Source organism: Chiroxiphia lanceolata, chromosome 5, assembly GCF_009829145.1.
Source record: "Chiroxiphia lanceolata isolate bChiLan1 chromosome 5, bChiLan1.pri, whole genome shotgun sequence".
Lineage (NCBI taxonomy): Eukaryota > Metazoa > Chordata > Aves > Passeriformes > Pipridae > Chiroxiphia > Chiroxiphia lanceolata.
The window spans coordinates 27086118-27113920 of NC_045641.1; the positions used below are offsets into that span (position 1 = coordinate 27086118).

Here is a 27803-nt window from a genome sequence, read left to right on the forward strand (position 1 = left end):
GGCTGAACAGGCCCAACTCCCACAGCCTGTCCTTGTAAGAGAGGTACTCCATCCCGTAGTCATCCATTGTTGTCCTCCGCTGGACCCACTCCAGGAACTCCATGTCGCTTCCTCTGAGGAGCCCAGAACTGGGCACAGTAAGGGATGAAGCAATTACTGCAACAAAGAATGTATCTCCCCAGCAGCCCAGCCCACTTGCAGTTCACAGAGCCACTCCACAGCAGCTGTCTGAGCTGCTTTCAGACTCCCCTTGGTTTGCCTCTCTAAGCCGTGGAGCTATTGAGATCCAGAACTTCCCGCTATTTGCCCGCCTGCCTGCAAGGGCCAATTCAAAACGTGCATTTCCGAAACAGAGCGTAAGGAAACACAGGTGGTCGAGTCACCCGCGTGCCAGAGGATGGAGAGGGCTCACTTGGCCTTGCAGTCGTGATTCAAACACAGTTTTCCCGCTTCCGTGCCTAAGCTCTACTTGACGGTGTTTATAGGTTTGGTTGGGGGTTTTGGTGGTTTGTTGCTTGGTTTTTTTCAAATACTTCTCTCAGGCCGCACCCGGGCGCCGCGGCGGCATTTGAGCCTCGGCGCAGCCCGTAGCGGGAGCGCCGCGCTCGGCTCGGCATGGCGGCGTCCGGCGTGGGGGGCGGGAAGGCCCCGGGCCGCCTGTGGAGGTGAGAGCGGAGCGGGCCGGGCCGGGGGCAGGGCGGGACCGGCACCGAGCGCGGCTCGGCCCAGCAGACACCCGCGCGGGCGCGGGGACCGCCGGCACAGAGCGGCGTGCCGGGGCGGCACCCTGCGGGACCCGCGGCGCGGAGCCCGGTGCCGGCACTGACCTGCCCCGGCTGGGCCGGCCCCGCAGATGGAGCACCGCCGGCAGCGCTCCCCGCGCCCGGCCCCGCGATCCCGCTGTGGGCGCGGTGTGAACCTCTGGAAGCTAACGCAGTTATTCATCGGGGGGTTAAGGCTGCTGTGTTGATATGTTAGCTAAATACGGCTTTTTGTTTAAAAAAAAAAGTCTTACAGAATTGCGTTAAAAAAAAAAAGTGCTAAACTGGAAGAATAAAGCTGTAGGTAACTGGGTTTAGTACTTCAGGTGGGCCTCACCTGGACCTAAAGTCAGCCGAAGATAAACTATTAAACCAACTTTGGGTTTTGGTACTTTTTTCAACTTTCTTAGACAAATTAGGGTAAAAACTACTTTGAGAGCAGTGTTCCTTTACATATAGGAAAGGTCTTAGATAATTTAATCTCTAAATCTGTGCTGAGACTCCAAGTTTTGCTTAAAATTATGTTTGCAAAAGTTGATACATACTTAAAAGTGGGCATCCACATTCTGTTTGGAATTTAAATGTGATTTGCTGAGTTATGTAACTCGTGTTCAACCCAAAACTTTAAGGCCATTAGTTTAAAACGAAACAAACACCACCACCCCCCATGTCTTTGTGTAAATAGCCAAAGTATTAATTGAAATTACTAACAAGTAGCTATGTTTGAGAGAATAAATCAGTTACTGAAACATCTCTTTAAAATTGAATTGCTGTCTTCTGTGTATTTGGTAATAGCTGCATGATAGGATGCGTTAATCATGAAAATGCACCTTTTCCTCTTCACTAAAAAGTTGACCCTGTATTTTGGTTAGAAAAATGCTAATGATTAATAGCGTGGTTTAGGTCTGCACATTTTTGCTAATTGTTTAGAAGGTGGAGCCAGGAAGAGGAGATTGCATTCACAGTCCAAGCTGTCATTTTGCAAATACGTTATTCTCAAGCAGCATTTGTGTCTTTCCTCAAGGAACAGATGTGTTGCCCAGCCCCGGCACTGAACGCAGCTTGTGGGGCAGCAGCTGAGGAGCTTCTCTGTCCTATTGCTCATGGTGTGATGGCAGCAAAAATCTGCTTGGCAGTTTTCTGTCACAGTAGCTGCTTGCCTGCAAGGGAGTTTGCTCGTGTTACCTATCCCACCAGAAAATAATTTACTGATCACAGCAAAATTTTAAGTTAGGTGTTAGATGGGATCTTCCACCCTTTGCATATGAGAAAGGGCTCATTCCTGCTTGCTTCTGTGGGGCTGTTGTCCAAATAAACACGTATAGTGTGAGCCCCTTGACTTGGAGGGGTTCCAGAAAGGCTTAGGAATCAAGATAAACAGGATGGCGTGGCAGATGTTCTTCAGCATAGCAATAATCACATGTCAGTGCTGTGGGTTGGAAGGAGATGGGAAATTGTTCCTCTGTGTTCGTGGTTTGAGCAAGAGAGAATTGGAGGCAGGACATGGGTAGCAGTTGAAGTAAATGGTTTGAGTTGTCCATAAAGCAAACGTTGATTGTAGTACAAGAGACAGTGAGGCTGCAGACAGGGCTGCGAAACCTAAAGTATCATGACCTGGAATATGATAGCTAACAGGTCTGTGTTACCTATATAATGTAAAAACAGAGTAAAGGTTGAGAGGAACAGTAGGTAAAAGTAAGGGGAGAAACATTGTGAGATCTTGAATCCAGACAAGTCAGAATTAAGTTAATATTGATAAAATGCTAATAATAATGAAAACTGTAAAAATGCACAGTTGAGATCCAAAGAACTTTTAATTTGCAATAACTTCATGTAATAACCATTTGCTTTAAGTATATGGTATGTATTCTGCTTCAAGTAAACAGATTTTTAATATATAGTTCTTCCAAGTAGTATCTTTAGTGTTGTTTAATGTTGTTTAATTAGATGTTTAATGTAATTTGAAAATATGTGTTACCAAATAAATAATTTAAGCAATAGAATGTCTTAGGCCTAGTCTGTCTTTATGCCAATTATTTAAGCTGGATTTACACTAAGTGCCACTCTTCAAATCTGCCAAAACTTACAAGCAAATCAGTCAATTCACTTTATCATTTGCTGTTTGCTGGTTTAAAAAATGAGAATTTAAAAATGAAGAGAGAATAAAGTCTAAGTTTTGAATTTCAGTTCCCCCGGATTTATAGATACAGGTAGTGAGCACTGAGTGTTCTTGGCATGTTGGTTGCTCTGTCATGCCAGTAACTCTTCAGAAGTATCTGTAAAATGGAGAATTAGTTAATTACTTAAAATTGATAGAGGCTCCATTTTAAGTCTTCTTATGTGTTGGAGACTGTGCCCATAACATTACATAATTCCCATTAAAAATACTACTGTCTGTTCTTATACTATATTAATAAGAAAATCATGTCAGTTAAATGGATCTGAGTAGGAGGTGCTTCTTTTGTAAATGTAATATTGATCCTGATAATTTTTTTTGCTTGCTTTTGGGGGAGGGGAGGAAGTAGCTTGAATAGGTGAAAATTAATGCTTTGATTTTACATTAGGAAAAATCTCTGAAAATCATGCCAGATCAGTTGATACATCTGTGTGTCCAGTCCCCTTTTGTGAAACGGAGATAAATGCTAATAACCTTTTCATTATTTACTGTAGGTTAAGCTCATTAACTGAGTGTGAAGTTCTTTTTGTAACTCCTGTAGTTATTTGACTGCTAAGAGGAAGTCTTGCAAAACATACTGAAAAGATTTAGTATAAAGTGAGAACTTAATGAATGTAACGGTGAAAGAAAATAGTGCTTTAAAACAATACTGAACTATTCTAGAAGGTAATGGCTATCATAGCAATATTTTGGATATCCATGGATATCTCATATAGGTACCTAATGGATGAGTTTTGTGGAAACCTGCACAGGTGAGGTTTGTTTTCCACTCATTCAAATTATGAAGCAAGATTTATGCAGAACCCATTTTATATTGGTTTTAGTAATGACCCCAGTTTGCATGACCTTTAACAACATACTTGCTTGATCTTTTCTATGTGTTAATTTAGATGTTTAACTCCTTGGTGAGAAAGGACATGTCATGTTTATGTTCCATGTAATTAAAAGGGATTATTTGCCACTAAATTTTTTTTTTAATTCTCTTCCAGGACTTTGAGGATTCTGGACCACTGTTACTGAAATGATACTACAGAAGGCACCGATTGCATTGTATTTGTTGAATGAAACTTGAATATTTACTTTCAGTCAAGTGGGTGAAACCCCCTAACTGCAGTTTACATGTGTAGGTCACTGCGTTACTGTGTTAGTCATTGTCTCCATGCAGCAATGACAAGGCTAGAGGAAGCAAACAGGGAAGTGAACATGCACTCATCAGTCAGATACCTTGGCTATCTTGCCAGAATCAACCTGCTGGTTGCCATTTGCATGGGCCTTTATGTCAGATGGGAAAAAACTGCGGATGCACTGATTTTGGTAATATTTATTCTGGGGCTCTTTGTTCTTGGAATTGCCAGCATACTGTACTACTATTTTTCAATGGAAACAGCAAGTTTGAGTCTCTCCAATCTTTGGTTTGGTTTTTTGCTTGGCCTTCTCTGTTTTCTTAATAATTCTGCCTTCAAAACGGATGTGAAAGAAGAAGCTACTAAATATCTACTCCTCTCTGCCATTGTTTTAAGGATATTATGTGCTTTGGTTGAGAGGATTTGTGGCTGTGTCCATCATCGACCGACTCTACTGACAACAGTTGAATTTTTAGAGCTAGTTGGATTTGCCATTGCCAGCACAACTATGCTGGTAGAAAAATCTATGAGTATTATTCTGTTGGTCATGGCTTTGGCCATGTTGATTATCGACTTACGTATGAAGTCTTTTTTGGCAATTCCAAATTTGGCAATTTTTGGAGCCATTGCATCCCTACTCTTTTTTCCATCACTGCAAATTCCCACAAACCCTTTTGCCTTGGCGTGTTTCTTCAGCTGCCTGATTTCTGATCCCCTTCTCGACGTTTACTTCAGTGGACTTTCAGTTACTGAACGGTGGAAACCCTACCTGTACCGAGGCAAAATTTGCAGAAGGCTTTCTGTCCTCTCAGTTGGAGTCATTGAACTCACCTTTTTCATTCTTGCAGCCTTTAAACTACGTGATTTGGATCTCTGGTATTTTGTGATACCTGGTTTTTCTATTTTTGGAATTTTCTGGATGATCTGTCATGTGATTTTTTTTATAACTCTTTGGGGATTTCACACAAAACTAAATGACTGTCACAAGGTGTACTACACCCACCGTGCAGAAAACAACAGCTTGGACAGAGTTATGGCATCTAAAGGAATGCGTCACTTCTGTTTGATTTCGGAACAGCTGGTGTTCTTCAGCCTGGTCGCGACTGCTGTTTTGGGGGCCGTCTCTTGGCAGGTAAGTCATTATCTTGATCTCCCTCTTGAGAATATTCCTGAGAATTGATGGCTCCCTAAAATTTCTAAAATTTGATGGTGTGCCGTGGCTCAGCAATTAAAAATTTGAACTCTTGGTTTCACCAGCATGCACTTCAAATTTGACACTGTGTGCTGCCTTGACTGTGACCTGTTAAGGCAAGTGGAAGAGTTAATGCTTCCAGGGGAGAAGTGTGCAAAGTATTTTGCATTTAACTACTTACGAAATTATTTTGCTTTTGAATATGTTGTGCCATAAAATTTGTTTTCAGAGTAAATCACTATGTTAAACCCTAGTAATGCTCACTATAATATCAAGAGCTTTTGTTGTGGACTATTTTAGTTAGATTGAGTTGTATTAAATAATGTCTTTTTCAATACTTTTGCTTTTTGTTTAACCAATTATGTGGAGTCAGAGATCACCTGATAAGCTGGTACATTGTTGGTGTAAGTGTGCTGTAATTTTCTCACTTTCAAGTCTCGTTATGTACCACAGGATATGTCATCTGAAATACCAGTTCTTAAAATTACACAGTGTCCTTTGACTTTTCTTTCCATGTATGAATTAAGGATGTTATTTTTTCTTTAGCAGAAAACATATGTTTTGTTAAAAATATTTGTTCAGTGCCCAAGTTGAGACACGTTGTGTGTTGTCATAGTTGCAGCAGGGTGTTTGGAGTCTGTTTAAACCAAGACAACAATGATTTTTGTACCTGTGTATCTCCTACATGCGTTACAAACATATAATAATGTATAAAAATATAATTTACAGTGGATCCAATTTACAGAAATGTCTCTACAGCATTTCCAAAACAATTTCCTGCCCATTCCTGCAGAATCTCTAGTCCTGCAGATTTTCTTAGATTAAATAACTTTGTGGATGAAAGGTGTTAAAGAAATAAGTGGGAGATGAAATTGACAATTATTTTGTGTTAGTTTTTGGTTTGCTTTGGGGTTTAGTTTTTTGCACGAAGAGCATTAGAGGTTAACAGACAAGCCTGCGAGGAACGCTGGGTAGTTTTGCTTTTTCTTTAGAAAAGTATCAGCACTCATAGCTATGGTGTGTGGACTTGCAGAAAGGACAGAAGGAAATAGAACCAAAAAAGAAGAGAAAAAAATCCCCAAAATGTACTTACAGAAAGTGAAGATGCTGATGCACCTAAAGAAATGGGAAAGTGGTTTGCAAGGCAGAAACAATAAAGATGGACTACCAGCATGCTGATGTTGCTAACTTCCATACTTTTTCTTCTGACAATTATGTGATTTTATCAAAATGCTAGACTTTAATTTTTATATGCTAGTTGACCACTTTTCAGTAAAAATATTTTTTGCCATATTTATCAGATAGTCTTATTAATTTCTCTATCCTTGCCCTTGGATGGAGTCACTCTACCTAGTTACACCTAACAAAGCAGTCAGAATAAATCAAGGGCTTAAGTTGTCCATATAGTCTCTGGAAAGAGGCAGTTTCCCTTGGTGGTGCCCAGAGCCTGACTGCAGGGAGTTAGGTTTGGGCAGGATCTCCAGCTGTAGCCCTTCCTGGGAAGGGCCCTCTCTCCCCCTGCCATCTGTTTAAAGCACACAGGTGCTTCCTTTAGAACTGCTTCATTGCTGCAAGCTGTTGGGGTAACCCAGGAGGATTGGATTCATACCCATCTTGTTAGTTTTTTCTTTTTGGAGTGGTTGATAATTTATTGTAATTTTTTTTCTGCCTCTGTTCTCTGACCCAGAATAACTGCAACTGTTATTACTGTCTGATAATTTTTAGTTCTGTCTAATTCTGAAGAAGTGCAGTTGTGCTGTGGAATTACTTGTGCATTACTTGTACAGTAGCCAAGAAACAAACTGGTAATCCACCTAAAAACTTAGTGTTTGTTATTGGCTAATTTCAGTTTATAGCATCCTGTGTGTAAGTAAGATAAGCTCATCACCCTTGTTGAGAAGTTTGCATTTGCCTATTCAGTAAGAGAAGAAGTAATTGTAGTGGTGAAAGTGCAAATACTTTCCTTTGTCAGGAAATCTGTCGCGGTCCGAAGAGGGGACGGGACACGAGGAAGGGTGCAAGCAAAGTTCTTTATTCAGGCGTGCGCCCGATTCTGGTCTCTTCCGGCAGGGAAAAAGTCAGAACATCGGGTGGGGTATCAGACAGACAAACGGGGGAGCAAATCAGAATAGGGCACGGGCAAAAGGGGGAGGAGTGGGGGCAAACTCATGGCAAGCCTGGGCTTGTCCAGGCTGTACACTGTGCAGTGTGAATACAATGAAACCACATAATAACAGCAAAGTCCACACGACAAAGTCCTACCAATCGCTGCACGCTTCTCTCCACGCCCAGAACTGTTCCATCCTGAATCGTGTTCCCTCACAGAAATCCAGTTTTTTATTATAATAGCTTATTTTTAGTAGATAATTGCATTTATCTTACTATATTTATATTTCTTTCACTGTGTATTTTTAGTAATGAATTAGCCTAAGATTATGAATGCAGTTGCCCCAACTAAAAGCATTTCTACTTTAAAAGATGTTGTGATGTTCACCTTGCAGATGACTTGTGTCTATTTCATCTCTTACTGGAAAATGAAATATTTTATCAGATCTGCGCAGAAGATAATTTAATAAATAGGTGTATCATTTATTATAGTGATTGCAGGAAGCTGTGGCCTTTTCTGTATTTTGCTGGATAGTGTCAGATTGCAAAATAATTAGAAATAAGAAAACAATGATACATAAGCACACAATTTATCCTCTTACAGGGCATTTCCTTTTTTCTCTAGAGGTTTAACAAAACTAGGGGTTTTTTTCCTCTTTCTAGGGTGAATTCAAGGCCTTAAAATTCCAGAATCCTTTGCCGGATTTTTGAGTCTCCTGTTTTAGGAGGTCTAACAGGCTCAACAGTAATGCAGCAAACAAACTTCTCCGGTGAATATATACTTTTCTAATGGTGATTTATATGTATTGTAATAACTAAGAGACAAATCAGACTGTTAGAGATAAATCTCTGCCTTTTCTATTGAAAAAATTTAATAGTTATTGCTGAATTCCTAATGGATTGGGATTTCAGGGTTTTTTTGGTTTTGTTCTGTTTTTAAGAAAAATTGGCTGCAAGAAAAAACCTACTAGCATCACTATGTGGTGGAAAGAGATCCTAGATTCATTTCCATGAAAACATCAGCCTAATGTTTATTAGTGATCAAAAAAGCAAATTAAATATTGGGAATTATTAGGAAAGGACTGGAGGTATCAATATGCCACTGTATAAATTCGTAGCTTTCATATTTTGAATGAGTGTGCAGTTCTTACTTGCTTTCCTATAGATAAGAAAACCAGCAAAGGTTGTTGAAAGGTGATGAAATTCATTATAGACATGAAAGAGTTTACATGAGAGAAATGAATAAATAAGGGTGCTTCTGTCAGAAGAAAGCAGAACTAAGTGAGAATATGATGAACATTAAAACAGGTTTGTTGTAGAAGGTAAATAGTAAGAGATAATAATAATTATCAGTTTCAGTGCAAATGTTGAGGGGAGTCAAGTTGGCAAGAGGCAGGTTGGGAGAAATAGTTCCTCGTTCTGTGCTGAGTGAGCTCTGCCTCTGTGTATCTCTGTGTGCCCAGTGGCTACAGAGGCTCAGGAGAAAGCTGGACAAGCTCATGGAAGTAAATTAACTGAGGTTTGTGTACTATTTGGAAACCACATCTGGCTCCTTGAGCCACCAGTGGTTAGAGTGCTTGGGAAACATGCTTCGTCTGTTCTTACGGTCTTTTCTAGGGGTCCATTTGACCTCCTTGGAGACCAGAGATTCTTGTAGCTGAACCTTTGGTGCAGACTAATACAGCCACTCTTGCATTCTTGTATTAAGGAAATTCTTCTAACTTACATTTTCATCGTATTTTTTCCTTAGAGTTTCTTAGGAATGCCAATGATTCCTCAAGTTACCAGTTTTTGAAAATGTGTTTGCTCTTTTAAAAATTGTTGAAAGCATTTTTTTGTATAAGTAAGATTAACGATTTTCAGTCTTTGCAACATCAGTTTGGGATTTATGTATTATATTTGAAATCTGTTAAATATTACCTGGAAGGTGAAGCATTTTTTATTTATACCTTTCCTCACTCTGAAGATGTACTGAATAGTTGTTTTATGATACTGCATTTGATAAGAGAGATGGCGTGAAATCACTTCATGGTCTGCTGTTTGACCTTCTATATAATTAACAGAATTGGCTGAAAACCTGAGCCTTGGAAAGGTGCTTCCTAGCAGTCAGCTTTAAATAATCAGCAAAAGCATATAAAAAAAAAAAATCTAAGTGAACTGTGTGTGTTAGGTTACAGCCGAAAATGAAGTGGTGGAGAGGAGGGGTTCTCTTTCATGGAAAACTTTGTTACAAGCACATTATATATGCCCTCTTAACATTTCTAATAACTGTAATATATGTGCTTCATATAACTCTCAAGTGTATGAAAGGTCAAGACCTAAAGAGCCAGTTGTCTGCTAATTGGTGCCTAGAAGTATTCTATTTGATTAAAATTGCCAGAAAAATATCAAATCTACTTTCATGGAAAGGTTTTTAAAGTGAGGTCAATTAACTCACTGTAGCACAGACTGGTTTTCTGACTGATGCAGAGCTGTTGAGGCTGAAAGTCCTGTTAACCAAGGATCTTTCTTTAAGGAGAACATAGCTCTTGTAATGAGACAAGGGTTGAAAGTGTCTGTTCCTGGTGCTTTGGCATGTGCTTGGGAAGAACTCTAAAAGTAATTTGTCAAAGTTGGTTGCAATAAAAAGTGGAGTAACAACTTATCTTTCAGTGGGGCGTGTTTCAGGTGGGGCATGATCTACTTCTGATAATAATCCCTGCTCTAGCTGCAGAGGAAAGACACCTTGCAATCTTGGTAGAAATACATGGACACTTTCCTTGCAAAATCTGCAGGAAGTGTTCAGCACCTGCCTTTACATTTGTGTGAGTAATTGCAGTCAAATCAATAGACTCTAGAGTGCCAACTTATTACAGCAATTAGTCATGTGCCTGTTCATAATTAGGCCCTTGGATGGGACAAGATCCAGCAGAAGTCATGCAAATGACTCAGACATTAGTTCTTTCAGAAGCCAGTAAAATGGTGAAAAATTTGTAATGAAGGTCTTGAAATTTGCAGGCAAAGATCTTGGAAAGATTTGGGGCACTCTTTTTCTCAGAAACTTATAATCAGATTTTGTTAAGTGCTCTAACTACAGGTTTTCTGAATTACTGGCCAAAGAAAATTATTATCCCTGGAAGACTTGTATTTAATATCACCGAGAGAAAAATGAACTATGTTAGAGACAGGTAATGTAATGTAATGAAGTACTGTCAGTACATTACTCTTGGTTTTAGTGAATTTTATGAGTTAAATGAGTAATTATTTTATGAGTAAAATAATAGTATTCATTATATGCTTGAATACTTAAATGGACAGTACCATTTAACTCTAATTATTTATGGGAGATAAATTAGTTTATGTAGGAGTACTCTCATGTTTTGGGGAGAGTTAGTGATTTTGTATTCTTTATTCTGGTGTGGTTTCCTGGTGTTTCTTAAAAGCTAAATTTGCAATGCCTTAATAAAATTTGAAGATGGTGATTTTTTTGAACTTCTCTAAAAACAAGATTATTTTCTGAATAGTAAGAGGTTTTCTCAGTAACATCTATATTTACTTGTACATATTTTTGTTAACATCACAGGTTAAATAACTTTTTGAATGCAAATCTTACCCAGTCCTTCTTTTTATCCCTGTTTTTCTTCCTTGTATTTTTAATCCAGTCCTCCTCAGACTTTGCTTATTGGGGGGGGGGGGTGTTGGTTTGTTTGGTTTTTTTACCTACAGAGGTCCTGCTGTATCCTCTGACCTCTTTCCAGATTTTCTCAAATAGTCATGCCACTCCTGGTTTTTTTCCCTCTCTGTCTGGTCATCTTAAGTTCCCCTCTTTCTTTTCATCACTGACAGTTTCTCCCATCCTTGCCGATTTGACTGTGCTTTGCTGTTTCTTTATAGACTCATCTTTTCAGTGTCTTTTGTAATACCTTTATTCCCTCTTTCCCTACTGTTCCTAGGGATCCTAGCTGGATCCTAAGTTCCCCTTGCTCACTGCTTATCACTTCTTCTCAAACTCACCCTCTATCCTTTTAATTTTCACTGCCTGTCTTCCACTCTGTGATTTGCGCTCAGCCCTCCTTATCTCTCTGTCTCTCCAGTCCTGTCCCGAGGGCTCCCTCAGGTTACCTGCTCACATCTGCAGTGGCAGCACACCTTGGGGCAGTCACCACCACTTCCAGAGGCCCTCTATCCTGAAGGGGGTCTCTGGTGACAAGAGAAAGAATGTATTAATTGTTAGGCTAAAGAGTTTGATCTATATATTAAGCTGTAAAAATCTCATTAATTTCAGGATCCACATTTTTGTATTTAAAAAAGCAGAAGTGCATTTAGTATGTTTTTAAACTGACAACCACTTGAGGTTTTGCTGGGACAAATGCACATAGATTAAAGCACAGGCTTCCCCATGTTAGAACAGGAGTCAGGGATGGAAAGCAACACATTAAATCATCTGCCAGTGAATGTGACAACTATTTTCTGCAAGCTGTTTTCTAGATTTTCCCACTGCTGTTTTAACAGAAGTAATTGTTTATTTATTGCTCTCCAGAGACTGTTCTCCCATTCAGTAACTTGTTATAAGACTGTTTCATCTGGTAGCTGATCTACTTTGTAGCTTTACAAATTTTGTCTTTGCACTTCTTTTTACCTGTAATATACATATCTTGTCCTCATTTGAAATAAGCTATCCATCAAATATTTGTAGATTAGTTACCATGTTACTCTTTTTTCTCCTGAGCCTCCTCTGTCGTAGAGTGTGTACTTCTTCAGTTTGTTTGGAAGGGGTTTTTCTGTGTGTGTATAAAAACAGGTAAATATTATTCAGCTTGGATAATGGAAAGCAGGGCAGTATTTTTGCTTGGAAATGTACAAGGACATTTTTGTAAGCCTTCTCAGTTGTTGGTCTGTCAGACATAATCCCAGGCAGCCTGCTGTAGGTCGCCCTGCTTGAGTACAGTGTTGGACCAAACAATTTCCAGAGGCCCCTTCTAACCTCATCCATTTGGTGATTCTGTGATCATCTTAGTTGACATGTTTAGTGATTTATTTCTATTTTAAACAGAAGGGCTCTTCTATAGGTCTTGGTAACTGACTTCCAATTTACATTAATGTGTTTTTTGGTTTTATTTGCTTTTTTCTTACCTATTTTTTTACATGTCCAGAATTACATACAGTTCCAGAGTTGTGCTTCAAACAGTGGTTACGCTTTGGCATGGGAGCTGTTGTATCCATGAATGTAAAATTAATATTGTGGCTGTAAAATACCTCTAAATTCTTGTGGTGTTTTAACAGTTACACTTAGCATTAAGCGTTGCTCAAAAAACTAGAGAAAGTGGAAAGATAATACTACTAGTGAATCTCACCAATCTTTTATTCTTTGTCATTTCAGTTGTTAGAGGCAAGAAGTAGATTTTTTCTTTTATCTTTTCTACATTATTTGAAATGAGACTACACTGTGTATTTATTTCCCTCAGAAGAAGACAGACAAGAAAACCCCTAAGACTAAGAGAAGAAATGATTTCTCATGTTTTTCTAGTGGGATTGCCTAGATGGTCCCTATCTTCTGTTTGCTTTTTGAACTGTCTTGAATCAATGGGCACTAAGAGTACAGGGATGTACTGCAGGCTCAGATTGCCAGCGCAATCAAAAACAGAATGAAAATGCATTGAATAGATGAAAGAACAAAATCCCTTTTTGGCTCCATTTATGCATCCGTGGCCATCTGCTCCATTAAGGACCAGTCTTCAAATCTTTGGGATTTAATAAAGCATTGACAGTCTCCACCTGGCATTTTAGGTCTTTGTCTTAAAGGAGTAACCTATCTTCAGTTTTACTGCAATTACTAAATTAGATATTATTTTTGCTATTTGAAGTTCTTATAGTTCGGGTATTTTAAAATGCCACCAGTCATTTTTTTTTTGCAGCACTGAATTAAAATATTTTATTATCCTGTTATAGAGCTGCTCTACTCATCATCAGTAATTTTTATACTTGTTAGTGACGTATTTTTTCGAAATCAAACTGTTGAAAAAGTGCTGACAGCAAGTGCCAGCATCTTTACATTAGATAGATGTCTATAAATGTAAAATATCCATACTAACAACATCTTCCTACTCTGTAGCATAAGATGGCCACTGAAAAAGAACAAAGTTGAAACCTCAAATGGAGCTGAGTTGATTCATAACACTATAGAGCTTATTTCCTATTCCTGTTTAATATTTCGTACAAAGTCAAAGCAGGACACAGAGAAAGATGGATCACTGAGATGATCCATAGAGTTTCTGTGTGAGATCCTTATCCCACAAGTCCTCGGGAACTCTCTTGCCAGTATCTTTGTATTAGTAGGAGTACTTTCAATGATTAAATGTAAATATTTTTTAGTAGTCAAACACAGAGTGAGTTTTTGTGATAATTTCAAGTTATGGTAGAACACTGTGAGTTTAATAACTTGCATGTGTTTAGGGAATTGGGGAAATACAGGGAGTGTTTAAAACAACATGCCATGCTGTAAGAGAACTTCTACAATCAAATTCATATAAAGTAATAATATAATAGTATTGTTTAGGATATTATGATTGCTCTAGTTTTTATCAGCAGTTTTGTTTTGTAATATGTTCACCATGATCAAAACAATAATGCAACGTAAGAGCAGTTTGCTGTAGCAAGATCCAAGAAAAGATATATTTATATATGCTGGAAAAGCTGAATTTGTCATAAAAATGTATTATAATACTTCCTGGTCCAAAGCTTAGAAAATTCTCTAACTAACTGATCATGAATAGGAAGGTTTTCCAGAGAAGCCCTTCAATTTCTGGAGCGCCCAAGCCTTCCCTTTTTTTTGGTAACTTCCAGAAAATTACCCTTTTGGTATGTACAACTAGAAAAGTAATTCTCCAAGTCCTGAAACTAATTTAGCTACTGAGCTCCCCTGTTTCATCAGTGTTATTTCTTACAAGGTTTCTACAGTATAAAATCTAACCAAATCTTTCTAAGTTTTTATTGCTGCTGCTCCTAGTCTTTTTCTTTTTCGAAGTGCATTTGGGAAATAGCAATGAAAAAGAGCGCTTACTGCTGAAAAATTTGAAACAAAAATACATTCTCTTTGTTAAAGGGGGTTTTTTCTCCTTATTGACAAGAAAACATTGAGGTTGCACCCTAATTATTACAGTGATTTGAGCTTTTCTGTCTTCTGGTTATTTCAGATAATTGTGTGCATTGGGAGGAAGTCAGTGCTATCAGTTAATAATGCTATCAATTATCATTTAGTATAAGACTCTGGTGTTCATTTGTGGTTAGAAGTAATGCTGTCACCATTTCAAGGACACATAGAGGAGGTCCTTCCGTCAGAAATATGATGGGACACTTTTTAAAACCAGGAAAGGTAGCAAATGGTATTCTTCCTTAGCCAGGAAGCACATTGGATGGGTAGTGCTGTTCTTTCAGGCTGAGACATTGTGTGTTTAAAAACTGAATGTAGCTGAGTTAGTGCCAACAAGAACTGAGTTGGTTTAGGTGTCATTTTTTTCAGTATTATTCACTTTCGAAATTATTAATAGCTTTGACTATGTATTGAGTCGAACTACCAGTCCTTATCTAATCACTGAGTGTTAAACAATAAGGCAATATCCAGATTCTTTAAAAACATTAATATTGTAGATTTATGCAAAGATGGTGAATAAAACATAGAGAGGGTCAGAGACCACAGGACTCTTCTCAAGACAGAAATCCGTAGCTATGAATTTATTTCCTTTGCTGCAAAACAAACATTAATATTTAACAAACGCATCATGAATATTTAAGTTCTTAGTTAATTATATATTATAATACTATTTCTACCTTTCCTAAAACATTTAATGCTTCATTAACCCATTCACATCATACTAAAATAATTAAAATTAATCTGTATGTGTTCTGCCTCTCAGTGACATCTGGCATTTTTTTGTACGGAAGTCAGCTACATATCAGTAAGAGTAATCTTTTCCAAAACTGCTTTTTCCCTACAAAACAGGAAAACTCCATATAGGTTATGAGCTCTATGAATGCTAAGAAGTCCTGTAGTGAATGTTGCTTCTCCTCTGGTATTTATGTAACTGATAATGATCTTTTTAATTGAAATAATGTTCATGAATGTTCTCAGAAGTCATCTTTTGTGTGATACATAGTGTTCCACAAAGAATATTTTGAAAACTCCCTGGTGTTAAAAAGCAAGACTATTTGAATGTGTATTTTCAATGAACATAGAATCATAGAATGGTTTAGGTTGGAGAAGACCTCTAAGATCATCGAGGCCAGCTGTTAACCCAGACTGCCGAGTCCACCACTAAACCATGTCCTCAAGTGCCACATCTACATGTCTTTTGAATACCTCTAGGGATGGATGCAGTATAGTGTGCTGTAATCTGATTCCAGGTACATAATATTGTGTGTTGTACCTTTGATTAAGACCTGACTGCAGATGTCTACAGATATACTTATTTTATGCATATAAATAGTTTTGTGGCATTTGATTTTCTTGCCTGAATGGGTAAAACTAAGCTGTGATCACAGCTTTTACAGCTAAGTCTGTGCTGTCAGTGTTTTCAAATGCATTCCTTTCAGAAGAGTGATCCCTGCTTACCAGCCACCTTTTCCCCAAGCCTTTTGTTTGTCTTTAGAGTACTTCACCATGTAATATGTGGAAAAATAAGTATACATTACAAATAATATTTTGCATGTTTCAGGATCCAATTATGTGTGATCAGACACAGGGAACTATGGTTCATAAAACCATAACCAACAGACAGGAAGGATTTTTCATACAATGCCTAAATCTCTTTGTTTTCTTTTTAGCCAGCCAATGGGATCTTCATGAGTGCATTTCTCATTGTTTTACCTCTGGAATCCATGGCTCATGGACTTTTCCATGAGCTGGGAAACTGCTTAGGAGGAACGTGTGTTGGGTATGCTGTTGTGATTCCCACCAACTTTTGCAGGTATGGTTACCACGTATTTCAACTGCACAGTATTGTAAGTGTACTGGTAACTCGTGGAGACAATGCAGTAATGTGGCTTGTATTTTTCAATAATTGAAAACAAATTTAAATAATAGGGAGATTTTCTATTTTTCTGTTTTTCTCATCTTCTGGAATGAGTAACTACAACTCCCAAGTCTTTATATCTAATTAATTTGTTTTTAGAAAGCCTACGAATGCTCTTCAGACCAGTTGTGCATGGGCAGATTCCATAGCCCATGTCTCATGCAAAGGAGGATCAGGGCATTTGACTGAGTGCAGATATTTTACATGAGGAGATTTAGTAAACCAAACAGATTAGTTCAAAACAATTTTGAATTCTGTTAAATGAGATGCCGTCTACATTTAAAGGGCAATGAAATTAAATTTGTGAGTGAACTACATGTCAGGTCTTGGTATTGAGAATTTACAGCTGATTTTTATTCTACGTAAATGTTACTGTGTGAGAAATGCTTGGGGGTGGAGGGATTGTACCATTATTATTTGCCATTTTGTGTGTTTTTCTTATAAGCTTTAAACTTGCAAATGCTTCTTCAGCCATATAATTAAAATTGGTGTGGGCCTATTTGTTTTGTAAATGATAAAGAAGAGCTATGCAAATCATCTGTTTAAGTTACAAGAGAAACAGAGTAGTCAGTTGAAACGAGGTTTAAAAATAGAACTGCCCAATTTATGAAAACTGCCCAGTTTGAGTATGTGTAGTGGATTGGGAAAAAAATTAACAGGCAGAGAAATCGAAGCTACTGTGCTAATCTTAGATCACTGTATCTTAAATAGTGTAAAAACCAAATTTTCTGAGCTTCTGATCTACAGCTGTACACCCTTAAAAGAATCCATGTAGTCAGTTATTGTTAGGGATTAAAAAAATAAATGTTCAAAATTTACATTACAATAAAAATAAAGTATTTTTGTTTCCATGGCAACAATACAATTATCTCATTCTGGCTCTGGCAGTTACCTCTAATTTTGCATGAATGAGATACTCTTGAGCAACTGTTTAGGACTTGACAGAACTAAACTTCCTTATTAATAAAGCTTGCCTCTTTCAGTGATGGGCTCAGTCTTCACTTGCTGAGACAAACAGTAATGATGAGGTATTCAATGTAGCTGTAGTAGTGGAACATTAACTGTCATAAAAGCACTAGACAGGTAGGAGGTGCAAAATTGAATTAGCTAGACCAATGAAGAAACCAGGTGGCTTTACAAACTGGCTTGCAAACAGAATGCATGAAGAATACATACATACATACATACATACATACATACATATATAGAAAAAAAAACCCCGTAAGTCATGTTTTGTATTATTAGAGTAAGATCGTATTTTCAACCACAAAAGCTCTTGTCTAACTGAGCCACTTGTCTAAATCAGGCCACTTTGGCACAGCTGTCAGTCACGCTCCTTATCAATACCCTTATTACGTTGGCTGAAGAGCGATGAATGCATTTCTTTTTATGAAAATACATTCCAAAAAGCGCTCCCGTAATTGGGTGTCTTGGAAGGCCAAATCTCTTATTGTAACGATTAATGAATAGCTATGTAGACCTAAAAAAGGTGTGTGTGTTTTTACTATATATTTTATTCTATATTTTACGTACTATAAGTATTTGATTTTATATTTTATATATTTATCTATATTTTATATAGAATGTACATATATTAATAGAAATAAAATCCATTTTGGAACCAAGGACTCTTTTTTCTTTTCTTATATATGCATATTCATAGGTATAGAGACTCACACAGACATATGTATGCAGACACACGCACACATACATGGTTTGTTCCAGGTCTAATTTTTAACTGTCTTAAAACTTTGATTTTCTAATCTGTGAACACTGTTATCTGAAATGCATTTCTTATGGTGAAAGAACAGCATCTGAACAGCACACACAAGGAATAATTACTGTATATGTGCAAGTTCCCTATTTCAAAATGTCTGAGCAAAATGTGTATTTGGATTTCTCTTTAGTCTATTATTGGAAACTAGTTTGCATTTGATGTTTTGTGCGGATTAGCACTCATTCTCCCTGTGCTTTTTTCCAGATGTGAAAAAGTGCTTTTGTGTAGACAGTACTTCTCAGTGGGGCTTTATGAAATCGCTGGAACCTCCCCAGCATGTTAACATTGCAGCTCCTCTCTCCCTCTGTCTCTCAGCTGCAGGAATAGCATAGGGCTTAGTAAGGACTATGCTTTGAAGTGTGACAGAAGGGAGATAGTGGTCCCTTGCACAAATACAGTAATTTAAGTTGTTTATAAACTGTGCATTTAAAGGCAGTTTAAATTTAGAACAGTACTACTTCATAGCAGAGAAAATATGCACAGGGGGAAAAAATCACCAATTGCTAAAAGCCCACTAAGCATGAAATAATTATAAACCATAATCACAGCTGTTTTCTTTCTCTTTAGTCCTGATGGCCAACCAACTCTTCTTCCACCTGAGCACGTACAAGAGTTAAATCTGAGGTCTACTGGCATGCTTAATGCCATCCAAAGATTTTTTGCATATCACATGATTGAGACATATGGTTGTGACTACTCTACAAGCGGACTGACCTTTGATACTCTTCACTCCAAGATCAAGTCTTTTCTTGAACTTCGGACAGCAGATGGACCCAGACATGATACCTACATTCTGTATTACAGTGGTCACTCACATGGCACTGGCGAATGGGCACTGGCAGGTAACTGGTTTGGGGATTTTTTAATTAACAGTTTTGGTATTGATAGACTTTCCAAATCTGTTCATTCTGTAAAAAATCATACTGTATTGCAAAACTTTGATGTTTTGGTCATACTTATTATTGCATTGTCCAGAATGGCAAAGAACCATTAGTGTTCAGAGAACAGGTTTATATACAAGCTTCTGGCAGGGAAGAAAGAAAGGAAAGGGTAATTCTACAGGACATGACTGTTAAGAGACTAAGAGGCAAAAAGGAGTTGAAAAAACAGGACAGGTTGTGGGCTGACTGCCTCTGATAGTGGAGAGAATGGAGAGATGCAGACACCCCTTTTGTATGAAGTTGTTGAAAAGAAGCAGTTCTTTCCTTACCTTGCTTTGTATGACAGCCAGGTATGTTACTTCATGAGCTTTGTAATTTTAGTATTCTTTCATTTTAATAAAAATCCTTTTGCAGCTAACTAATTTTTCACTTGTTCTCAAAATTGTCTAAATATCGTTGACCCCAAAGGTATTCTTACAGGTTTAAACATGGTTTCGTATTCTCCTGATTTTCATCCCACATGATTTTCATATTCAACAAGTTAACTTTAAAGATCTGTTTTTCCCCCCCATAAAATTTAAAGTGGAGATAACCTCCCGCTCTAAGGGCAGATTTTTCCCTATATTTTGAGGAATATTTATTCACTGTAATGAAAAGCATGATCTTTTCTCATTCCTTGGACATGGCAGAATGAATTATATAGTGTTCTGTGTCACTGTGTTAGCTAGTCATGAAGTCCTTAAGATGTGCTTTGGGTTTTTTTTGTAAAAGATTGAATCAATAACAGAAACAGGAGGCAGTTATACAGTCCACACTAGAAAAGCAGGTCTTCAAACATATTTGCAAACCTTGTATTGTAAAAACAGCTATGATTTGCTGGTGTTATAGACCTTGGGAGTGACTGTGGGCACAGGCCTTAAGACTATAAACCATATATAAAGGGCCAGTTCAATGCCCCGTCATATCCTTCACCATTTTCCATTTTCTTGGCCCATTTTTTATCTCTTTTTAATGGCCAGTTTTGTCTCAGCTCTATTCTTTGGTAAGCGTACTGAAGTTGTTGAATCATTGGAAGGTTTAGCCTTGCTCTGCTGCTGTAGGGAACTGAACTTCTGAGGTCACTATGTGCAAAAAGTGAATCTCATGGTAAATCCATTGAAAATTTGCAACTGGGATAGAATTAATGCTCCTGGATAGCACTCTGCCTGTGAGCTCCTGGCTGTTTGTCAGCAGTGTCTCTCCAGGTGCATGTGCTCTTCAACAGGTTAGACAGATATTAGTTTTGTGTGTGGTCACGCTGAGGTAGGTGTCCAAGCACAGGTCGCTTTCCATCTGGAGGCTCTGTACCTGTGTTGGTAAAGCTCCACGGCTGAACCGTTTGTTCTGCTGAACAGCAATGTCTGCTTTTTTCTCAAAGGCTTCATCTGTATCAGATATTTTAAAAAGCCATGGTTGTACTGTGAGCTTAGCATGAGCGGTGAAGTGCAGTGTACTCCAGGGTGGCAGAATTACTTCTCTGGGAATGGGGTGGTTTGTCCATAAGAGCAGCTGCCACCCTGTGCAACTGCTGACCGTGGAGCAGGATAAGCAGCAAAACTCCAACTCCCACCTGTGCTCCAGCCAGCAGCTTTCTAGCATATATAGAGCCAAATGTTTCTGCAAGATTTGGCAAGCTTCCAGCCCAGTCCTGGCTTATGACAAGGTTGCTCAGGTGTCTCTGTACCTGTGTAGGTAGCTATAGCCTATAATTGAAATCTGTCTTCACTTTTAGGATGAGGGCCAAGGGGGCTGTTAAAAAGAAAGTTTCAGTGCTAAAAGATAGAGTGTAAATGCAGTGGTGTTCAGGTTTCTGACAAAGCTCCTTTTCAGTTCCCTGTCCAAGCACATCTTCAGCTTTACATAAAGGAGAGAACAGGCAGCTGTCACAAGTCTTGCATGCCTTTTTTGTGATTAATTTTAGTTAAATTGTGGAGTATAACGTGATCTTCCTCAGATGGTACTACTCCTGCACATAACTTGGAATATAAACTGAAAAGATGAAGACTGCTTGACTGTGTAATTGTGCCCCTTGTATTGGACAGTAGCATTTTGTGACAGATGGAACATTGGTCATCAGCTCCAGTACTGTGTAGTATCCTCTGACCTGTGAAGAGGATGAGTAGAGATGGCAACAATTAAATAAAACATTAATATCTAAACGAAAAAGTAGTTTCTCACTGCTGCCCTATGCCATGATACAGCACAGCAGTAGCAGTGTACTCTTTGCTTTGTAATGACATCTTTTAAAGGAGGCTTACTGAATTTATTAATTCACTAATTATGTTTCTCTGTTGTTGGAAGCTGAGATGCAACACGGTAGTGTATAAAAGAAACTGTTAAGTAGTCATGCATAAAGTATGAGCAGTAAAACGACCTGGGAGGTCATGTTCTCTGAGTGAAGGCAAAGGCGTGAGCTGGGCTAATGAAGCTTTGTCTCTGTTGCTGGAACTGTCGGCTTAACTGTCAGCCGGCAGAACTTGCCAGAGAGCCAGAAGTGGCCAGAAGCCTGGATTCCTTACACAGCTTGCTGCTTAAATCTTGCCCTGGCTGATAGGTCCATGTGTTTGAGGTCAGTAGGGTTAGAAGCTGAGCATGTGTTTGCCTCTGCCTGTGAAGGATGAGATGGTTTTCTTTGGATGATTCTATCCAGTGCTGTTTTGAAATCACCTGCACTCCTGCACAGTTACACTAAAATAAAGTTTATTTATAAGCCTTTGAAATGTGAACAAATAAAGAAACTTCTACAGATAATTGATACAGAAGGTGGACCTAGAAAAGGGGAACTGCTTCTGTAAGTCTCTGCTGTAAGTAACTACAGCACTTTGGGGATCATGTGCCAAGACAAACTGTAGGTTTGTATATTAGAGATTTTCTTTGGTACTAAATTTTCCAGGTTTGCACTTTTTTGGAGACAGTTGCAGCCCTGTAATTTTGCTTTTACTTTAACTGAAATATCATGCACAATGCTTTAACTCTGAGCTATTAAGTTGAAGCACGTTTTTTCACCCTTTACAGGTAGAAATGTAAGTGCTGAAATATGCAGTTAACAACGTTTAAACGCTGCTTAATTATATTCCACAGTGAAAATCACTCTGGAATTAAAATACAGTTATTCTAGATCACATTTTTATATCTTTCTTCTCCTTCATTGTTTTTAAGTTGACATTTTCAAACTAGAGTATTTTTGTTGTAAATCTCCAACTGACCAAAACCTAGTTCTTCACATTTAATATCACTGTGGAGCCAATGGAGATTTATTCATTTGTTTGCAAGATATTGTCCTTAGACACTTCAGTAAGTAGTCTGCTTTTCAAAGCTACATAGATCCTGTAACGTCCATTACACTTAAGCAGAAGGACTCCCACTGTAGGTAACTTGTTTTAATTAAAATCTCCTCTGTCAAAGCGCTGTTGGAGCAACAGCTGAGATGGAACATGAGAAGTTGGACACTTTAGTTGTAAGGATCTTCTGGGCTGATAGGAAATAAATACTGTGGGAAAATTTCTGTGAGGTTTGTTTCATCAAGTTGTAAATCCATACCAATTTTCTTGAAGCTCTGAAAACAACTGTGTCTATAGAGAGAATCTCTTCATTTCTGGTCATGTGAATTTTTGTGCCTGTAGGTGACTTTCTCATTGACATTCTTTCTTTGAAACTGTTAGCATGTGTTTTGTTCTAAAGTTATCTCTTAGAGGAGCCTTTTTTTAGTTTTCATAAAGACATCTTAAAAAGAGTCCTTGTTCCTAAAATTATAAAGATTTAATACAAAATAAACTTCATTTCAGGTTTTCTTTCCTTGTTTATCTATTTCCAGATTTCTTCAGTAGACTGTGGGTTTTTTCACACTATGAGAGAATTGCCTTTTTTTTTTTTTTTTTACCCCCCTTGGGTGTTTGGGGTTTTTTTCTAATCAAGGGTGAGCTCATGGTTTTATCTACCATGGCAAGTCAGATGGAAGCAGTTCACACTTCTCTAGAGATCTGCAACATTTACAACCGGAGAGGATCACTTGAAAGCTTGTTCTTGTCTGTCCAAGTTGTTAAAGTAAGGGATTCTTAGAACCAGTCGAAACAGTAAAAATTCTTCAGAGGTTTCTGTTTCTTTATCCTGATATTAAAGCTTTTTGTCCTTTTGGCAGGGGGTGATGCTTTACGACTTGACACGCTCTTGGAGTGGTGGAGAGAAAAGAACGGCACTTTTTGTTCTCGGCTGATCATCGTTTTAGACTGTGAGAACTCTCAGCCTTGGGTTAAAGAAGTAAGAAAAGTAAATGACCAGTATGTTGCCGTGCAAGGAGCAGAAATGGCCAGAGTTGTAGACATTGAGGAAGCAGACCCTCCACAGCTTGGTGACTTCACCAGGCAATGGGTTGAGTACAACTGTAACCCCGACAGCAACATCAGCTGGTCCGAAAAGGGACGTACTGTGAAAGCAGTGTACGGTGTGTCAAAGCACTGGAGCGACTACACTTTGCATTTGCCAACGGGAAGTGATGTTGCCAAACACTGGATGATATACTTCCCACGCATTACCTATCCACTAGTACATTTGGCAAACTGGTTTTGTGGTCTCAATCTGTTCTGGGTCTGTAAAGCGTGCTTTAGGTGCTTGAAAAGACTGAAAATGAGTTGGTTTCTTCCCACAGTGCTGGACACAGGACAGGGTTTCAAACTTGTCAAATCCTAAGTAACAACCAAAGAGGAAATGAAGTGAGAGCTCTGGGAACTTTCTCACTGTACCATACTTAAAATTTTTTATCTTACTCTTTTTCTCTGAAAAAGTCTGCTACATTCACCTAATTCAGCTCTTTGAGCAGCTGTACTATATGCAAGTTAGAAACTGCAGTCTTAAACAGAAGATTATGATATTTTGAGTTTTCTTACAGGTCTGTATGTACATATATAAGAGACTTATTTAATATGACCATGCATTCTGGAGACAGATCGCATGTTCCTATGGGTTTCTTAGAGTAGCCTTTGTTCAGAGACAGAGTTTGATGGACAAGAGCTCCTGGGAATGTTACAGCACACTCATCTGTCATTATGTCCACTATATAGTTCAAATACAGGAAAGGAGCCAAGCTAGTACTCCAGTCAATTTACATATCCTTGAAATTATGTGGTGGTATCAAGAGTATTACAAAACAGCACTGAGCCAAAAAGAAAAAAAAATAGCTACTGTAGAAGAATAGCTTAGTGTAGGTAAGTAGCTACCAAGAATGTTTAGTTTTACTTGCTTTTATATCTTCAGCCCAGCCTCAGTTCTCTACTGCCATCAGTGGAAATTTGCCATAGAAAACAGGGAAATCAGACAACCCTCTGATGTTCTGGTGCTGCTCAATGTTTGCTGAAGTGAGTTTTAAAAACATTCAGTGTTACTTCCAATATTCAATATCTTTGCTGCTGATCTTTGGATATATATTCCCAGTAGTTAATTCATATATGGAATAAAAACTGCACTGATCATTTTTCCCTCACCTGTTAGGGTGGTTCGGTCTTTTCCAGGCTCTTACTAGTCTGTACTTTGAAAAGCTACCCTGAAGAAAACAAAACAAAATAAAATCCAAGGAAATTAACAAAGAAAATAATCCATAGCTAAAAAATGGAAATACAAGTGTTGCCTTGCTTCCGTGTTTATCTGAAGTCTTTGCTGTGCCTAAGACCACGATAATGTAAAATGCTGAGTACAGGGTTGGACCAATGAGTTCATTAACTATTAAAACCACAAGCAAAGTTTGTTGGAAGGAATGCATTATTCCCTTTGGACAGAAGGGAATCCTGAGTATTCCTTAAGTCTGTTCTCTGACCCATAAGGTCGTGGTTTTAATCCTTCCACTTACAGAGCTGGATGGGACTCCAGAAATCCTGTCCTGGCCTTTCCTTCAGTTAGAGAAGCTGCATAGCTTTCTGATCTCATCTCTCAAGTACAGAAAATAAGTAGTGAAACAACTAAGTGGCTGAAACAGTAATATTTGTGGTTTTTTATTTGCATATGTGTGTGCAATTTACTAGACCTAGAGTTTACTTTTTTCTGTTTTCATTAGTATTTTAATAAAAATGTTAGGTACTAGCTGATACTTGTCTTAAATGTAACTTTTTTTAAATTTAAATACATGCAAATAGTATAATAGCTCTTTAAGTCTTTGCCATCATGACTTTTTCTAATGCCATGTGACTTTTTTACCTAGCTAAGCTAGAGAATCTGGTGACACTGATACCCATCATTAACTCCCAAAATAAGTAATGAGATCTACAATAGCCAAAGCAATTTGCACCCACCAGCTTCAAAATGGTGATTTTTTTAGAGTTACAAATGACAGCCACTAAGTTTCTTCATTACTATATATTACACGATATTGTTTAGCAAGACACCACCCCACCATCCCTTTCCCTTTTTCCATCCCCTTCCATAACATAAAAAGGGGATCTAGAAATGAGAGAGAAGAGATATCCTGTGAAGACTTAATACCTTTGTGTCTTGTCTAATTAAGTGCTGTGATTGCAGTCCATAAGAGGTGGCTGTTCTCAGTAAGGACAGAGGGTACTTATACCATCTAACTTCAGGTATCCAACTTAAGTTCCTAATGTGGGAGTCTGAGGTAGGAGTCATCTCATTTAATTTCAGGTGTCCAAAAGCCAGGCATCTGAATCCATGCTAGTGACCTGAAATGCTCCACTGCTCATTAACAAAGAGAAGTAAATATTTCCAGAGGAGGACGGATCTTATCTCTGTTTTAGGATGAATTTTCCTGTGATTATGCACATTACATTTGCTTTGGTTTTGCTTTCATGCACAGACAAATCCCATATGTCTCTTGAATAACTTTAGGGCACCTCTGTTCTAAGCTGTCCTGTGGAGCCTGGGCTGGGTACATAAGCTCCTAATTCAAGCACGTGAGTTGGATACAAGAATCCGTTGGGTTGCAGAAAAGCAGCACTGCCTCTTCCATTTTTGGTCAACAACCCTTGAGTATAGATGCATAAAGGCAGTCATTTGGTTTGTAAAATCTCCATTATTTTGACTGCTCTTTCAGTAAAAGTTCATCTGATTGCATTATAAACCGTTACAACTTGAGCCTTAGAAATTTTTAATTAAGTCCCCATAAAGCAACATCCGATAGTCACCTTTTGAACATTTGAAGTCAAGAAGTTAGTCCTTTCTGTTTTGGACAAGCTTTGAATATCAACCATAACTCTCCCTACTAATTATAATGGACAGATCTTAATGGATAAATCTCTACTTGCTACTGTTACATTTTCATGGACATCATCTGTATCTTTCTTTTGTACAACAAGGAGAACAGGAGTGGTGTGGGACTGAGACTGTGGGTGGGATCCACTATGCAGTGTAGTGATGGGCTTAGCTTTGGGCAGAATAAACACAACAATTGGTGTTGCTCTTTTTCCTCTGGTTATTAAATGGTTTCCAGCTTACTTATCAAACTGTTAGATTTTTTTCTAGGATAAACTGGGCGATCTTCAGCTGTTTGCTGAAAGTTAGATAAAGAGCCAGCTAAAAATGTGGCAAACATATTATTTGCAAAACTAATCATGTCTTTGCAGACTTGTTGCAGGTTTCGCAGTTAAAGACCTCTGATTTTCTGAATTTGAAATAGTTGTAACATGAGCTAATGTATTTCTACTTCTGATTTTGTTATTTTTTTAAACAACAAAGTCATGGTGAAAATGCTAATTGAAACTAAAAGAAATGTTTACAGCTATTCGAATTATGACACCATTTTGTACAAAGAGGCTGTCATGTATTTCAAAACACAGTAAAACCAGGGCTGTGGATGATGAGGAATTCAACCACATTAGTTCTTCACTTCTACACTGACTTACATCAAGGCATCCTACCGTGACCAACATTCCCAGATGGAGTTTTTTTCCAGCTCCTGGTGCTCGTGCCTCTGCAGGTCTCTGCCCAGCCTGGGTGTGCGCCTGCAGGACAAACACCAGGAGCTCCTGTAATCTAAGTGAGGAGTTAGCCCTCTTCTCTTCCTTGTATAAAAGACAGGGGCAATGCCTGAAAGAGAAATTTAAATTTAATTCCAAAGATTTTACGTGTTCTCTCAGTTATGTACAAGTTGTTTAGCGGTAGCGTGTACAAATTTCTGGGTAGAGAAAAATCTGAACCTTTTTTTCAAGAGGTTTGTCTCTCTATTGTATATTCAGACATTTTGTTATAAAGCTTGTTATAGATTTGTGTCACATTAGTAATTTTATGTTGATTTTGTTTCATTTACCTCCTCTGTATCAGCCTTGCTGAAACATGCAAATGTACTGAGTCCTACAAATTTAAGTCTTTTACAGGAACTCAAATTGCATATTCACAGTAATATTTTTCTCTGAACAAGTATTGGAGGGAAAAAAGCCATTGTTCTTTGTTTTTGCACTACTAGAGTTATGTATTTGCAGTTCCTTATGCTTTGTATGCCTTGTAGTTGTTGTCATCTAGTCTCCAGTTGAAGTTTTTCCCAGAAATAATGTTTATTTTGTAAAGGCATAGTTAGCACTATGCTGGCTGTAAAGCACCTTTGTTACAAGCAGTAGACAATGAAACTGTGTTAATTTTCTTGTTTATAAATACCTTTTTGTGGGAGGATTTTTACTGGATATACAGTTTTTAGATCTGTAAATAGATTTTTGAGTGTATTTGTGATATTACTTAAATATATTTTGTTGTTTTGGATGCTCATTT

The 27803-nt window shown here is 38.1% G+C and overlaps 1 protein-coding gene across 2 annotated transcripts; it reads left to right on the plus strand.

The window, feature by feature from the left end:
- Window positions 1-129: 129 nt before the first annotated feature.
- On the plus strand, window positions 130-27803 carry TMEM168 (transmembrane protein 168). Of its 2 annotated transcripts, none has more exons than XM_032687609.1 (5): window positions 130-426; window positions 3927-5193; window positions 16159-16301; window positions 18751-19025; window positions 23242-27803. In XM_032687609.1, the coding sequence occupies exons 2-5, from the start codon at window positions 4057-4059 to the stop codon at window positions 23787-23789; spliced, it is 2103 nt and encodes a 700-aa protein (XP_032543500.1). In that variant the 5' UTR covers window positions 130-426; window positions 3927-4056; the 3' UTR covers window positions 23790-27803. The 2 variants fall into 2 exon arrangements, with proteins under 2 accessions (XP_032543500.1, XP_032543499.1); XM_032687608.1 differs by lacking the exon at window positions 130-426 and adding an exon at window positions 572-665.